Source organism: Pongo pygmaeus, chromosome 23, assembly GCF_028885625.2.
Source record: "Pongo pygmaeus isolate AG05252 chromosome 23, NHGRI_mPonPyg2-v2.0_pri, whole genome shotgun sequence".
NCBI lineage: Eukaryota > Metazoa > Chordata > Mammalia > Primates > Hominidae > Pongo > Pongo pygmaeus.
Genome location: NC_085931.1, coordinates 50,895,475 through 50,911,617, shown reverse-complemented (window position 1 = coordinate 50,911,617; position 16,143 = coordinate 50,895,475). Strand labels below are relative to the sequence as shown.

Below are 16,143 nucleotides of genomic sequence, written 5' to 3'. Positions count from 1 at the left end.
TAGGGCAATCAAGTCACGAGTCAAGATGGATCACAGGCCAGGCACGGTGGCTCACGCCTGTAATCCCAGCACTTTGGGAGGCTGAGGTAGGAGGACTGCTTGAGCCCAGGAGTTCCAGACCAGCCTGGGCAATATAGCGAGAGCTTATCGCTACAAATAATACACCTAGCTACTTGGGAAGCGGAGGCAGGAGGATCGCTTGAGCCTAGGAGTTTGAATCTGCAGTGAGCCATGATTGTGCCACTGTACTCGAGCCTGGGAGACAGAGTAAGACCCTGTCTCAAAAAACAAAAAAAAAGATGCAATGATAAAGGCAATGGTAAAGGACTATGATAAAGATGATAAAGAACTAGAACCAAGAACTATGAGAACAGGGAAGGCCTGGCACCAGACTGAGATCAACAGACTGGATGGTGCTGGCTCAGCCCCAGGCCTCCCCAAATATTCCATCACCTCTCGTTTGATCTGTGTGTGCATTTGTTTTTTTTTTGTTTTGTTTTTTGAGACGGAGTTTCGCTCTTGTTGCCCAGGATGGAGTACAACAGCGCAATCTTGGCTCACTGCAACCTCCGCCTCCTGGGTTCAAGCAATTCTCCTGCCTCAGTCTCCCAAGTAGCTGGGATTACTGGCATCTGCCACCATGCCTGGCTAATTTTTGTATTTTTAGTAGACGTGAGGTTTCACCATGTTGGCCAGGCTGGTCTCAAACTCCTGACCTCAGGTGATCCACCTGCCTCGGCCTCCCAAAGTGTTGGGATTACAGGTGTGAGCCACCATGCCCAGCCAGATCTGTGTGGTTTGAGTCTCTCCTGCCTCATCTCCTCCACTGAGCTCTGTCCCGGGGCCTTTCCCTAGGGATCCCAGAGAAGGACAGTTCCCATACCCCTGCCGCCTGGAGCTGCACTGGGTCTGTGTGTCTCCGATGCATGAGGGCTGCATTCATTTCACTGCCCAAGCCGGTGCCACAGTGCCCATCATTTATGTCAAGGCTGCCTCCTCGGCGTTCCTAGAAACATACAACAGAAGACCGGTCACCCCACTGCCAGGACATCTCCCACCGGTTCCTCCAGTGCCTTGCTCAGATGCCATCCACACAGCCAGTATATTCCAGGAATACTTACTGACAATGACAATAAACCCTCCATGTTGAGGAAGACCTAAGGTCTAAAGGCACCTTAGATGCTGAAGGCAAAGAAGGCAAAGGCGGGTTTTATTTATTCAGTCAAGAAATATTTATCAGGCACCTACCATGTTTCCAGTAGCAGACACAAGGGAAATATAGCTGGTAGCAGACACAAGGGAAATATAGCTGGAAAGAGAAGGTCTCTGGCTTCATGGAGCTTCCATTTAGAGTGGGAACCATGCACATTTAAGTGGTAAGTGAGCAGAGAGAAGAAATGTCTGTATCTGCCTGGGAAATCAAGGAAGGCTTCACAGAGGAGGTCATGCTTGAACCCCAGCTTAAAGGAGGGGTAGGACTGCCCAGGGAGGGGCTCATCAGGTAGAGGGATCAGCATATAAAATGCCACAAAGGCATGAGAGGAAACGCAATGGACCATTCGGGTAACTAAGGTAGTGTGGGGGGTTGCTGGAATGTGTGTTTGCACGGGGAGTTGGCGGGGAGGCAGCAGGGACGAGGCTGGGGAAATAGATTCTGGCAGCTCTCAAAGGACTTTGTGTGCCCTGCTAAGGAATTCAGGAGCGATGTTATCTGGCCGTATTGTCCATCTCAGTAAGCCACCTGAAATCCCATCGGGAACAAGGGTGGGGGGGAGATAAATAAGTAATAAACAAGGCTCTGTTGTGGGTATTAAGTCTTTTTCTCTTGTGGATCTGATAGCCAGATGGGCTAAGGGGCATGAATAGATTTGGAATTGTGCTGATAGGAAAATGAAGAAATTGTTTACTGAGTCCTCAGGGGAAGTGTGTGTGTGAGTGTGAGTGTGTGTGTGTGACAGTGTGTGTGAGAGTGTGTGAGTGTGTGTGTGTGTTCAGGCAGGAGCCATTTAATTCACAGAGATGTCTTTGCCAAGAGCAGTTTCCCTATTTCTGCCATTTGGGGGGGTCCAGGGTCTTCATCATGAACTCTCTGAGACCTAAAGAGGCTGGGCCAGGCCTGGAGGGGAGGCAGGTTCTCCTTTCCACCGTACTGTGCCCACTGCCTTCTTTCCAGATACCTGGTGGAAATGGTGGTGCTGCAGATACCGCTGCTGTGGAGGCTGCTGCAGCTGCTGGGGCGCTGGGGCGTATTGCGGAGGCTGTGGCTGGTGCTGGTGCTGCTGCAGGGGAAGGGTGGGGGGATGATCCGACAGCTTCCGGTTCATCGAAGGCCGGATTTCTTCTCCCACAGCCCCACTGAGGTGTGGGCCTCCCTGTGACCTCCGGTCCAGGCTGTTGCCCCGGTGACCCTGGGAGAGAGAACAGAGATGCTGCAGATGCATCCTCCTCTCTGATCTTCTGGCCCTACCCCACCCTCCGGCAGTTGTTCCCGGACCCTGCTCATCTGGCTCCAAGAAATAGCTGGTGGGGTGGGGGCAGCTAAAAGATAATTGATGATTTAGACCTTCACATTTTCCAAAGTGGCCTCTGCATTCTCAGATCCTCCCAGTTTTAGGAGTGCAGGTCTCTGGTTCACAGACTAACACTTTCCGCCTGGTAGCCATTTAGTCCATTTCTAGGGCGCTTGTTTTTTCTCTGTGTAATCAAGCTGAAATATTCCATTTTACTGATACAATGCCACCCCTTCTTATCACATGTTGCCACACCACTGGACATCCTACCCTCCAGATAAGCTCCACTGTTGACTTTGCATGATTTTGAACTGTCATTTATAGCCTGGTGATAGAGACCCAAACAGCAACATTCTTGCAACACCATGGGAACCAGGCCTGCCGCCAGGCTGGGCGTGGGGGAAGAAGTAAGGCCTTTTTCCCTAATGTTACAACAACCTTACAAATCAGAAATACCGTACTGTTATTTTCATTTAACAAACAATTACGTAGGACCCTGGGGGTAGCATATATATCAGGCACTGTTCTAAGTGCTTTACAAATATCAACTCATTTAATCCCGTTTAATGCAATTTTATATTGCTTCTCTGAATGCACATCCTAGTGAGTTAATACCTCTGTCTGTTTCCTGGTTAGAGTGATTCACAAGGTCTTGGCTAGCCTTTGTTTTCCTTTCTGAACTTCTGTGTGCATTTGGTGGTAACTTCTTTTCTCCTTTGGCAGTAACTTCTCAGGCTTAAAAGCAACGAGGGACTTGAAAAAGGAGGATTTTCCTGACTTCCCCAAAGCACACATTGCTTTCACAGTCTCAATACCTTTTCAAATAACCTGTCCCTAGGTTTCAGCTATTCTAGTGAATGCTTCTTCCTATGATACCTGTCTCTTATAACCAAGTTATTTCCTTTGAAAAATAGTTCATAAATTGGTATGTGTGTGTGTGTGTGAGTGTGTGCATGTGTGAATTTACTTACGGGAGGCAAGTTAACATGTTCTTAGTGCTTAATATGGACCAGACTCTGGTACTGCTTAGCTGTATTGTCATTTAATCCTCAGAACAGCCCAGTGAGGGAGGTTTTACTGTTCTCTCCATTCTACAGATGAGAAAACTGATACTCAGACGGTTTCTTAACTTGGCTAGGTAATACAGGTAGCTAAGCAATTAAAGCAGGATTTCATACCAGGTCTGTCTGACGCATTTCCTTTTAAAGCAATAGTCTGTATTCCAAACAGTTGCAACAGCAATAATTCCAAGTGCAGTTTTCTCCTCCCATGTCCTCCCCACCCCCAATCCCATCATAAAACTCCACATGCTGATTTAACTCCTGAACTCTAGGCTGTTCCCTAATGTCCCTGTCTGTAGCACCCCCAAATCCTTCATCCTTGGGCAACTCTTGAGCTAGGTTGAAAACTTTGGTGTAGCAATGTCTATGAATAACAAAAAAACAGCACCTGTGGTAAGAGCTGATGCTTGTTGAGTGCAGTGTGATGAGGAATGACGTGAGGCATGGGATACATTATCTTCTCCAACCTTCACAGCCATTCTGGGAGGTAGATATTACCATTGTCCCTACTTTATGGATGAGGAAACTGAGGCTCAGAGAACTTTCCAAAGTCACACAACTAGGAAGTGTTAAGTTGAGATCTGACCTCAGAGCTCTGAGCTCTGTCTTTCAGTATACTCAGAGCATCTACCCATCCTATGCATTTTTCCTGGTGGTTCATGTGAGAACTCGGGCTGCCTAAAATCTCTAGATTGGGGTCGATCGGACCTGGAGCATACCTGGTCTTCTCGGGTTCTGTCTCTAAGGAAGATCTGCTTCTGTCTGGAGATGGAATTTGTCCTGTAGTAGTCCACCAGCTTATTTAGGGATGGAAACTTCTCAGTCCACAGAAAGTAATTACCCTTGTTGTCTCGCATGACCTTGAAGTGTTGAACGTCATCCTCATGCCTGGAGATCAAGGCAAAACGAAATTGTATGTTACACGGTGATAATGTCACCACCTCCAGGCTGCTCGCATCTGGGATGGTGGAGTTCTCTTTGAGCAGGAGATGTAGATATGGATGACTCACTCATCACTGGGCAGGTGGGCCAGCCCAGTCAGGCTTCAGCAAGAACTTTGTAGGACGGACCACTTAGGATACAGGCTATGCTAGACGGGATTTACATCAGCAGAAGGTAATCAGATGAGCTAAAATTTGTTTTGGACACTGGAACTAACCTTTTACAAGAAAAGCATGTTCCAAGTGACTTAACGACTAAGAGATCAAAGACCTTTTCACAATGTTTATTTGCAAGATGTCAACAGGGGTATTTCAAGCTCCTATTATCTTTCTGTTACCAGAAATTCTTTGAACCATCTCCTTTAAGCCCATAAGCTAGCACTGGCAGGTAAGAAGCTACTATCTTGCCTAAGAAATATGTCACATTTTTTCTCTATGTAATAAGGATCTCTTGATCTTGGTTTATGTTTTGCATAAATAAGGTTACAAAGTGTTTTCAGCTTTTGGTGAAATAGCTTTTTATGAAATATAGAGTTTTGTTTGTTTGTTTGTTTTTTGTTTGTTTTTTTGAGATGGAGTCTCACTCTGTCGCCCAGGCTGGAGTGCAGTGGTGTGATCTCTGCTCACCGCAACCTCCGCCTCCCAGGTTCAAGCGATTCTCCTGTCTCAGCCTCCTGAGGAGCTGGGATTACAGGCACCCACCACCAAGTCTTTAGTAAAGACGAGGTTTCACCATGTTGGTCAGGCTGGTCTTGAAGTCCAGACCTCTGGTGATCCACCTGCCTCGGCCTCTCAAAGTGCTGGGATTACAGGTGTGAGGCACTGCGCCCGGCAAAATGATAGAGTTTTAATTGGCAAGGATCTTGGAGATTGTTTAGCCTTACTTCTCCATTTTACAGATGAAGACACTGAGGCTCAGAGAGGTGCAGGGGTTTGGTCAAGGTCACTGCTGAGTGAGGGCTGAGGCCAGAACCCTGAGTCTCTGACTCCAGTCTAGTGAGCTTGGCCTGTCACGCCACGTAAACATGATAACTTCTTTTTTTTTTTTTTTCCCCCTTTCAAACGAGTTGGTTTAATTTCAGGTGATACAAAGTTTAGGGTAAAACAAGGACCAAAGAGCAGATTCTGGCAAGATTCTGAGTTGGTTTTACTTTAAATTCACAGTTATGGTAGGAATGACTTAGTGAAAACAACTAAAGAGATGATGAGCCACTGTAAAATTTTTTTTTTTTTTTTTTTTACAAAAGTTTATTCTTAAATGTACAACAGCTCCAAGACAACACTTAATTCCAGCTATAGGTGGCAAAAGATGTTATAGGAGGGAATAGAGAGGTTTAAATATGGATGAAATAAAGGGTCACCATCTCCTCAGGCACAAGGAACAGCTTACTTTTTGCCAGATTTCTTAATTCCGCCTGTGGCCAAGGGCCCCTTCCCCAAGGCCTTTGCTTTTAGCTCCTCGAGTTTCTTCTGCTCCTCTTTTTGTTCCTGCTTGAAAGCCTTCTCTTCCTCATCCATCTCCTTGGCCTGCTTCTTGGGCTGTTTCAGTGCCTTCTTCTTGCCACCTTCGTGGCAGGACACAGCGCCTGCCGCCCCTTCCCCAGACCCTGCCACCGGACGATAACTTCTTTTAGATCAGCACCTTTTGTTGCCAGTCTGGACTCACAAGTGATGGGACACATTCGAACCAGGGCTAGAGAAAATGGATTTTATCCATCTAGGAAGGCTGGGCTGAGCCTTTAACAATAGATCCAGTTTTACTTCATTGCCAAATCATTCTCTTTTGGATGTAAAGTTTATTTTTCAAACAGACATACATTTATATCTAAAAATAAACTGGCACTAGTGATGCCAATTGCCTGATGTAAAAGAAAGGTCAAGAATTTTAAAGGGTCTTGGAGAGTAAAGATACCTCTGCGAGTAAGTGGAGGTTTCTTAGGGATGGATTTAGGGATCTGTGTTAAGAAGGAGATGGAAATTCTGACCCTCAATCTCATCTTATGTGCTGGGATTTGCTCATAGCTGGGTGAAGCCAAAGGTTGTACAAGTGACCTCTTGCTTGACTGATTTGGGGTGGTAATCAACATATTGCAATCACTGCGTGGTCTTCCCCTTGGTTTTGGCCACCAACGGATACTTTCTTCATTCTAAGACAACATGGATCAACTCAAAGTCATTATCTTTCACATCCGGGTGAGGAGGAGAAAATATTCTTGTGATATTATAATTTTTCATCCACCACCTCAAAGAACTCAGAGTGTGAAACATTGACGCTTTTACTCTCATAAGCTGTAAGGATGGGTGTGAGGGTTGCAGCTGGTCATCTGGGTCTACAAGGAGAGGATGGCCTGACCATTGTCTCAAGCCTGAAGAGGAACAAAGGAAAGGATGCGACTCAGGGCGCTGGACTCCAAAATCTGGTGTTTTAGGCCCTTAACAAATGCTGAGTGATAGAACTACAATTAGCTCTTAATTATCTGTGCCCATGACAGATGTAAAAATAATTAACAATGATTTTGCTTTGGAAAATATTATACTACATTTCTGCAGAAGACGTGATAATGATTACGGTAATTGTCGCCATAACTAGAAGCTTCATTGCCTCAATATCAGGGGAAGACTTTGGTAGAAGTCAAGGCTGACTGTTTTGTAGAACTCACTTTAATAAAGGAAATATAAACTGTAGTTCTGGGTCCCGGCACAGTGGATCACACCTGTAATCCTAGCACTTTGGGAGGCTGAGGCGGGCAGATCACATGAGGCCAGGAGTTCAAGATCAGCCTGGCCAACATGACGAAACCCCGTCTCTACTGAAAAAAACCACACACACACAAATTAGCCAGGCATGGTGGTGCGAACCTATGGTCCCAGCTACTCGGGAGGCCAAGGCACAAGAATCGCTTTGAACCTGGGAGACGGAGGTTGCAGGGAGCTGAGATCGCGCCACTGCACCCCAGCCTGGGCGACAGAGTGAGAGTCTGTCTCAAAAAACCAACAAAACCACAAAAACCATAGTTTCTAGCTGAAAAAGCCAGAGTCATCTTCATGCAAACCAAAGGCCCAAGAGATACCCCTCAGTCTAACAAATTACTTGGTCAAGTTTATGATGGGGTAGAGAGGGGAGGCTTAAGAAATAGATTTGACTTGTAATATATATACACACGTTAAATATATGTATAATTGTTTTTTCTAATAATATATGTATATAATATATGTAAATAATTTTTTTCTCTTGAGGCAGGGTCTTGCTCTGTCACCCAGGCTAGAGTGCAGTGGCGTGATAGATCTTGGCTCACTGCAGCCTCAACCGCCCAGGCTCCAACAATCCTTTCACTTCAGCCTCCCAAGTAGTTGGCACCACAGGCATGCGCCACTGCACTAGGTTAATTTTTTATTTTTAGTAGAGATGAGGCCGTGCTATGTTGCCTCGGCTGGTCTCCAACTCCTTGGCTCAAGCAATCCTCCCAACTCAGCCTCCCAAAGTGCTGGGATTATAGGCATGAGCCACCGCGCCCGACCCTGACTTGTAATATATGTTAATGGAGCGAAATTTCATTAATTAAGACTTAACAAAATTAGAATTTGTGATACATCAATATTGGCCTGAACTAAAGTTAACCATTCTCCAAGCTATGAAAATAAAGTTTTTATTGAGGAAAATTAAGAGTTTAAGCAAGATTGCAAGGGCAATGCTAAAGAGATCACTTTAAAGGTATGTTTGCATACAAATTGTTGACCTGTTATTTTTAAGTCCTTCCTACCTATCCTTTCAAATATCCATTCTTTCTAAATAGCAAAGTGGCCACAGTTTATTACTTGAGATTGGATTTCTGTCCTTAAAACAAAGCTTTATGCCTTTCAAAATATATTGAATAAACCAGATCAGTATTTCCTGTCAATAACTTGACAGTAAGGTTTTACTGTACTTCTCCTGATCTGCTAACAGCATTATATTCTTGCAGTTTCACATGTGGTCAAGTCTGATATGTGACTTGCGATCCCCAACATGCTGACCACACACAGTGTGTTCCGAACTGGGCTTCTGAGTTTGGGGCTGTGTAATGTCTACGCGTGGACTGAGTCACTTCCTACGGGGTGCCGCACCTTAGTGAGATTTTGCTGTTACAGTCCTCCCCCACTCCTGGCCCTCTGTTCTGTGGTTTTCGGTCTTGCTGTACTGTACTGTGTTGAAGTAGCCTTTCTTTTTGTTCAGCTGCCTACAACTATACCTGTATTTGTTGGGGCTCAGAAAACGACACCCCTTGGCATGCTGAGTGCTTCGAACCAAAGGAGATTGGAAGGTTTCAGAAGCAGCCTTGGAAGCAAAGTCTTCCTTTGGCCTTCTCCTGCCCTCCTGTCTCCCGCTCCTCTTTCTCCCCCTGAGTGAGTCATAGAAATTAGAATTCCTCTTCCCCACAGTGGGTCAGAGAGACTAGAAGGGTCACTATGGGGGAGGCCAAGGCAGGAGGATTACTCGAGGCCAGGAGTTTGAGATCAGCCCAGGCAACACAGTAAGACCCAGCCTCTACAAAGAAATAAGTTAAAAGAATATTAGCCAGGTGTGGTGGTGTGCACCTGTATCCCCAGCTACTTGAGAGGCTGAGGTGGGAAGATGGCTTGAGCCTGGGACACAGAGGCTGTAGTGAGCAATGATTGCGTCACTGCACTCCAGCCTGGGCAACAGATCAAGACCCTGTCTCCAAAAAAAAAAAAAAAGAAGACTTGGGACAGGCTTTGTTCAGTTTCCCACCTCAGTCTGTTACCTTATATCAAATCCCCTTTGTCCAATCCCATTTCTACAGGGCTGTATATCCTTTGTTGAACCTAAGCATAAAAATAGATGGCTTTCCCTGGGTCTTGGGTCTTCATTTCTGAAGGCTTCTGTGTCACACAAGTCTTTGATTAAATAAATGTGTCCACTCTCCTCTTGTTAACCTGTCTTGTAGGAGTGTCAGCTGTGACTGCTCTGATGGGCGAAGAAAGGTGCCACAACTTTTCCGCCCCTGTATATCCTAAAGCAATGACTTGAGATTTCTATTTTTCCCTGACTCTTCTTCAGATATGCATCAATCATAAAAGAAAAGGTTAAGATTTAAACCCCCAGATGGATCTGGACAAGTGGGAGTTCTCCTCCTCCTACCCCTCCTTCCTTCCACAAATACTCACTGAGTGTCTCTATTTTGTGCAAGACACTGTTGAAGCCATAAAGATGAAGTAGAGGAAAATCCTGCCCTTCCAGAAGCACCTGGGCTGGAAGGGGAGGCAGATGGGCGTAGAAATAATTTCGAACACACACCAGTGTTCTAAAGAGTAGTGTGTGCGTGTTTTGGGAAGGCGCTGGGAGCAGCAGGTTGTGAAGCTGCTGCCATGCTTGGCCCATAGGCCACCATGCTTCTGACCATTGGGTCATATTCCAGAGGTCCCTTCATGGCTTCAGCATTCTGTGAGGTTAACAGGCCGAGAAGGGCCAAGACAGTGTCAGGAATGGTCAGTACCTGACAGAGATGGAGAAGTCCCCTGGGGAGCTCTGGCTGGCCCGGATGATGAAGAAACCAACCTCCTTGCCCATGAGTAAGTTCTCTGCCTGGTGTCGAGAGAGGCCTTCGTGAAACCATCTGTGGGGGCGAGATCAAACAAGAGGATCAGGATGAGACACAGCAGTGACAGGAAGGAGACGTGGAGAAGAGGTGACCCAGAGGGAAAAGAGGCTGGGGACTCTGTACAGTAGGGAGCAGAGAGAGACCAAAGAGGGGCCCAGTGTTGTTTGAAATCAAACCAGTGCTCCAGGCAGCTTTCAGGAAAGGCGAGGGAGCATTCCCCTTGGTTCACCCTCTTTGTTCCTTCTCTCCAGGAGAAGCCTCTCTCCAGCCTGGGAAACGAATCATGGACATGTGTTGCTGCACCAAAATGGGGCAGTGTGGGAGTGACTCGCTGCAGGAAGCAGCCGCCTGCCGGCAGCTGCGGAAGAGACAGACCAGAGCTGCGGGGACGGAGGATGCACCGGGGAGGGAAGGGAAGGCTTGAGGCACTGGAGCCAACCAGGTGCAGCCGGATGAGCAGGGCCTGGGGTGCTCATGCCTGCACTGAGGCCTCAGTGGCCTAGAGGTTCCTCCCTGGGCATTAAAGGAGAGTTACAGCCCAGGGCGTCACGTTACCTAGGCTGGCACGGAGCGCAAGGGGGCTTTGCTCAGTGTGCCTGGCAGAGGCTGCAGTGTTCCTAGGGAGTCCAGCGTACACGCTTGGAAATGAGCAAGGCTGGCAGCCGCCAGAGAGCGGCGTCTATACAACCAGATCCTGGGCCTGCCCCAAAAATCCAGGCTGGGAAATAATCTTTACTGTGGAAAAGAAGAAACAGGAGAAATTGCTCTTTCAGCAGAACGGTCAGGGTGGCAGCCCCTGGAGGTACAGCGGCACACAGCGTGGCATGTATGAAATAGGTCAAACACTTACACAGGGCCAGGCAAGCTGTGGCTGCAGCCTCAAGGCAGGAGGCCAGAGACCTCTCTCCACCACAGACAAGCAAAATGAGTGTCTGCAATCACTCAGCGGCCAAAGGTGGGACTGTGTCACATTGCTTCAAGGTGGCTGCTCTAATTGCTGTCACCAGAAGTCTCATACGCATGTTCCTTTATGATAAAAGCCCATCAGGCCTTGGCTTTGGATTCCTTTGTAAGCAGTTCTCTGTGCTTTCTAGAATTTGGGAACCTGAGACATGGGTAGCAGGAAGGATGTACTTATTGGAGACTGAGTCCCCCTCCGGGACTGAGGGGGAAGGTTGGCTGTGCTCTGAGGGGGCTGAAAGCAGCAGTTTCTGGTGGGCTGGAGATTCTGCCTGAGTATTTGCCACACAACTCTACAGGGCTAAACAAGAGGCCACCACACACACCACTGCCGTGTGTGGGAAATGTAATGGGGATGGGAAAAGGAATGGAGTATGCACCACAGCAGCCATATTGCAAAGGAAACATTTTAGAAGTGAAGGGGATTTAGGAAATACACATTTGTCCTCTGACTGCAATCTGATAGGGGGCTTCTTTCAAGATTTGTAAAAATCACCACACATTGCATATTAGACATGAGTGGTCACGGTCTCAATAATACATATTCATTCATATTCATTCATTCATTCATTCATTCAGTCATTCATTCATTCAACAGCTTTACTGAACATCTAGTACTGTGCTGGGCCCCATCCTGGGCACTGGGGACACAGTAGTGGGCAGAACAGACATGCACCCCTGCTCTCAGGGAGCTTATGTTCTAGTCGAGGGGGACACACAGAAAAGAACAAAATAATTAAGATCTGCAGTGTGCCAGATGATGGTAAGTGCTGTGGAGAACATGAAAACTGAGAGGAGAGATGGGGCGCTGGGGGTGGGAGATTAATGTAAGGTATGGTGATGAGAAAGACCTCACTGAAAAGGAGACACTCTAAACCTACAGGGGACTGGGGAGTGGGTGGAACCAACACAAGAGACTGAGGACAAGAAGCCAGGGCAGTGGGAGGACAACCGGAGGAAGGACGTCCTGAAGCCAAAATGAAAAAGGTGTTCCAGTGGGAGGGGGATCCCCAGGGCAGGTCATGCTGAGATGACCCCTGGGAGCTACAGCCCATGGGGAGCCTGGCGGGAAGGGTCAGGAGATGAGGAGTTGGAAGTAGCAAATACACACACTCCTTTTGAAGAGATGGAGTGGCAAGTGGAAGGGGATTTGGGATTAAGAGTTTTCTTTCTTTCTTTCTTTCTTTAAATTTTTTTTTTCCTTTGAAACAGAGTCTCTCTCTGCTGCCCAGGCTGGAGTGCAGTGATGTAATCACAGCCCACCACAGCCTTGAACTCCCAGGCTCAAGTGATCCTCCTGCCTCAGCCTCCCAAGCAGCTGGGACTATAGGTGCACGCCACCACGTCCAGCTAATTTAAAAAAATTTTTTGTAGAGATGGGTCTCGTTATGTTGCCCCGGCTGGTCTCAAACTCCTAGCCACAAGTGATCCTCCTCCCTCAGCCTCTCAAAAGACTGGGATTACAGGTATCAGCCACCACAAAACCCACCTGGCCTCTGGGTTTGGTTTTGTTTGTTTGTGTTTTGGTAAGTTGGAAGAAATTGCAGCGTGTGTGTTTGCTGACAGGAATGATCCAGCAGAGAGGGAAAGGAGGCTGATGTGGGAGAGAGAGAGGAGAATTTCTGCTAGAAGCAGTGACAGTTCCTTCCAGCCAGCTGCAGGAAAGGCCGACTGTTTGAGCACACTTGCAGGAGGCAGGTGGATGTGGTGGGGGAGGGGGATCTGGGAGCTTCACTTCTGGTGGCTTTCACTGTTCCAGAGAACCTGGAATCAAGGTCACGGGCTAAGAGTGATGCAGGGAAGGGCTGAAGGTTTGAGGAGCAGGTGGGGTATGCAGAGGTCACCTAGCAGATTCCTGGGCAGCATCAAGGGTTCCGTCAAGGTCAGTGGTCATTCTCTTGGTTTGGTGGTCAGTTCAGGTTTACCATGACTGGTGCTCTTGCACCTTGCTGGAGTCACCAATACTACTGTGGTTTTCTAACAAACTTTTGCTCTTTGAGCTAGACCCTGGTTCTGAGGCAAGATTAGATTTCTATCTAACCCTTGTGGTCAATTCTTGAGACAAACGAAGCCCAATCTCAATTTTTCATTTCCTCTTTAGGAAGAGAATTTCCCCTTCCCCGCGCTGACTTCTCTCATTGGGGTGAGCATGCTTTACTGAAGGCAGGGAGTGTCTGTCCACCCACCGAGTGAAGGGTGAGAGCCTGGTGAGGATGGTTAGGATTAGGAGGTCACAGAGAAGCGCTTAGGAGAGCAGCTCTCGAAGTAGGGTGGCCAATAGCGTCCCCTTTGGAATTCTGGGGAACGCTGTGATTGAAATCACTATAGATAATTTGAGTTTACAAACTCATTTTATAAAAACTTAAAATAGGTCAGGTGCGGTGGCTCACACCTGTAATCACAGCACTTTGGGAGGCCGAGGCGGGTGGATCACCTGAGGTCAAGAGTCTGAGACCAGCCTGTCCATCATGGCGAAACCCCATCTCTACTAAAAATACAAAAGTTAGCTGGGTGTGGTGGCATGCACCTGTAATCCTAGCTACTAGGGAGGCTGAGGCAGGAGAATTGCAATGAGCCGAGATCATGCCACTGCACTCCAGCCTGGGCAACAGAGCAAGACTCCGTCTCAAAACAAATAAACAAATAAATAAAAAAACCAAAAAAACCCCAAAACTTAAAATAGGCTAGGCATGGTGGCTCACGCCTGTAATCCCAGCACTTTGGGAGGCTGAGGCGGCAGATCACCTGAGGTCAGGAGTTTGGGACCAGCCTGGCCAACATGGTAAAACCCTGTCTCTACTAAAAATACAAAAACTAGCCCGGTGTGGTGGCATGTGCCTGTAATCCCAGCTACTTGGGAGGCTGAGGTGAGAGGATGGCTTGAGCCCAGGAGTTTTAGGCTGCAGTGAGTGGTGATGGAGTCACCGCACTCCAGCCTGGGTGACAGAGTGAGACCCCGACTCCCAAAAAAAAAAAAAAAAAGTTAAGAACAACTTAAAATCACAATACATGCACATGGTGTAAACATCAAAAGGGAATGAAATGAAATGCAAAGGCTTCCTCCTGCCCTGGCCTTCAGCTGCATGCTCTGGAGGCTCTCCGGAGGGAGCTCCAGAGGCAGCCATTTTTGACAATGTCTTGGGTTCCCATGGATAACTCTAGTGATTGCTGGAAACGTAAGAGGAGTGTGTGTGGGTAGGCCCATCTCAGCAGGCTGCAGATACTTACTCGGGAAACTGGATGTCTATGAAATTCTTGGGCACATATCCTTCCTGGCTCCCAAGCTCCGCCTTAAACCACTCCTCTTGGTTACTTAAAATCTACAGGGAAGAAAAGGAAAGACAAAGATATTGGAGGGAGGACACCAAAAAACAAGAGAAAGGGGCCGCAAGGCAAAGAAGGCCCTTTTGGACTTAGAGGAAAATATGTTAATAAGTTGAAAGAACTCAACAGCTGTTCTAGGATTTACCCCAGGCCTGTGGAGGAGCCGTGGGTTTACCTTTGGAGTCAGCTTCTCCTGACCCCAAGTTATTTCTGTCCACTTGTGCCGTCCACTCATGTCACCCCACTGTGGCTTGGGCTCCCAAACTCAGCACTCAGGGACTTCTCTGAATCCCTTTTTCTATTTTGGAAATTCATTTGTCCCAGGTAGCACCTTAAGTTCCTCATCTCAGCAGATGGTGGGAAGGAAGAATGGTTACTCCATGGTGTATTTTTTTTCTCTTCCAGGTAACCAGAAACTTTTCTCTTTTTTTTGTTGTTGTTTTTTGTTTTTTTGAGACGGAGTCTTGCTCTGTCGCCAGGCTGGAGTGCAGTGGCGGGATCTCGGCTCACTGCAACCTCCACCTCCCGGGTTCAAGCAATCCCCCTGCCCCAGCCTCCTGAGTAGCTGGGATTACAGGCATGCGCCACCACACCTGGCTAATTTTTCGTATTTTTAGGAGAGACGGGGTTTTACCGTATTGGCCGGGATTGTCTTGATCCTTTGACCTAGTGATCCACCTGCCTTGGCCTCCCAAAGTGCTGGGATTACAGGCGTGAGCCACCAGGCCCAGGAAACTTTTCAAAAATTTAATTTGTTGTTGTTTTTTAAACAGGCAGATTAAAACTTAAACATCCCAGTGGGGCCAGCTTTGGAAACAGTAACTCTTTGTGTTCACATGCTGTGTATTTCACAGATATTTGGCTGGAACCCAAGATACTTGGGATGCCTTTTCTGAACTTGCTTTTAGAGCCAGATCCCAAGCAAAACCAAAAGTTCTGTCTTGTTACTCTGTGGCCTGCCTCTGACTGTGACCCCAAATGTTATTGTCTACCTCAGTTACTCATATTACTCACCAGACTTGACTGCACGTGGCTTCTGATTTCTCAAAAAATGAGATTCACCATTAAAAGACAAATATTTGGCACCGCCACTGAGAATGTTTTGAAAGTCTGAGGCCAGGTGTGGTGGCTCATGCCTGTAATCCCAGCACTTTGAGAGGCCGAGGCACATAGATCACTTGAGGCCAGGAGTTTGAGACCAGCCTGTCCATCATGGTGAAATGCCGTCTCTACTAAAAATACAAAAAGTAGCCGGGCCTGGTGGCACGTGCCTGCAATCCCAGCTACTCGGGAGGCTGAGGCAGGAGAATTGCTTGAACCCAGGAGGCGAGGTTGCAGTGAACCGTGATCTTGCCACTGCACTCCAGCCTGGGCAACAGAGCAAGATTCTCTCAAAAAAAAATTTTTTTAAGTCTATGATAGAGACTAGAACAATAATTCTAAATAAGGATAGCAGAGCAAAAGATGGAAAGAACTCTGATAATGTCACTGAACCACTGAATTAGATGATACCCAGGAGCCTTCCTACTTCTGGACTTTGAGAAATTACAAGTCTTTGTTATTGTTTAAGCCATTTTTAGTTTATGTTTCTTGCTCCTGAAAATATCTTAACTGATAGAATTGTAATGATAAAGAAGAAAGCAGAAATAGGTAGAAAAGGCATCCATATGTAGAGAAGAGACCACTTGCCTTGGCAACAAAAGGAGTTACTAAGGCCAAGTCAGATGGCAAGGGACTTCCTCCTTCA

The 16,143-nt window shown here is 47.1% G+C and overlaps 2 protein-coding genes across 4 annotated transcripts in view; both read right to left on the bottom strand.

The window, feature by feature from the left end:
* GRAP2 (GRB2 related adaptor protein 2) overlaps positions 1-16,143 on the bottom strand; it is a 72,608-nt gene that overhangs the window by 2,914 nt on the left and 53,551 nt on the right. For 2 of the 3 annotated variants that reach the window (XM_054470097.2, XM_054470096.2), the window contains exons 3-7: positions 14,301-14,392; positions 10,008-10,127; positions 4,291-4,459; positions 2,178-2,408; positions 884-1,006 (exon numbers count right to left, since the gene is read on the bottom strand). In XM_054470097.2, the coding sequence (XP_054326072.1) occupies positions 884-1,006; positions 2,178-2,408; positions 4,291-4,459; positions 10,008-10,127; positions 14,301-14,392 (735 nt within the window). Of the gene's footprint in view, positions 1-883; positions 1,007-2,177; positions 2,409-4,290; positions 4,460-10,007; positions 10,128-14,300; positions 14,393-16,143 lie in introns of those variants that run through there. The other variant, XM_054470098.2, reaches the window with a different exon arrangement.
* Positions 5,728-6,509, bottom strand: TMA7B (translation machinery associated 7 homolog B). The gene is made up of 2 exons (XM_054470564.1): positions 6,425-6,509; positions 5,728-6,119 (listed from the first exon to the last, which is right to left on the bottom strand). The coding sequence occupies exons 1-2, from the start codon at positions 6,507-6,509 to the stop codon at positions 5,899-5,901; spliced, it is 306 nt and encodes a 101-aa protein (XP_054326539.1). The 3' UTR covers positions 5,728-5,898.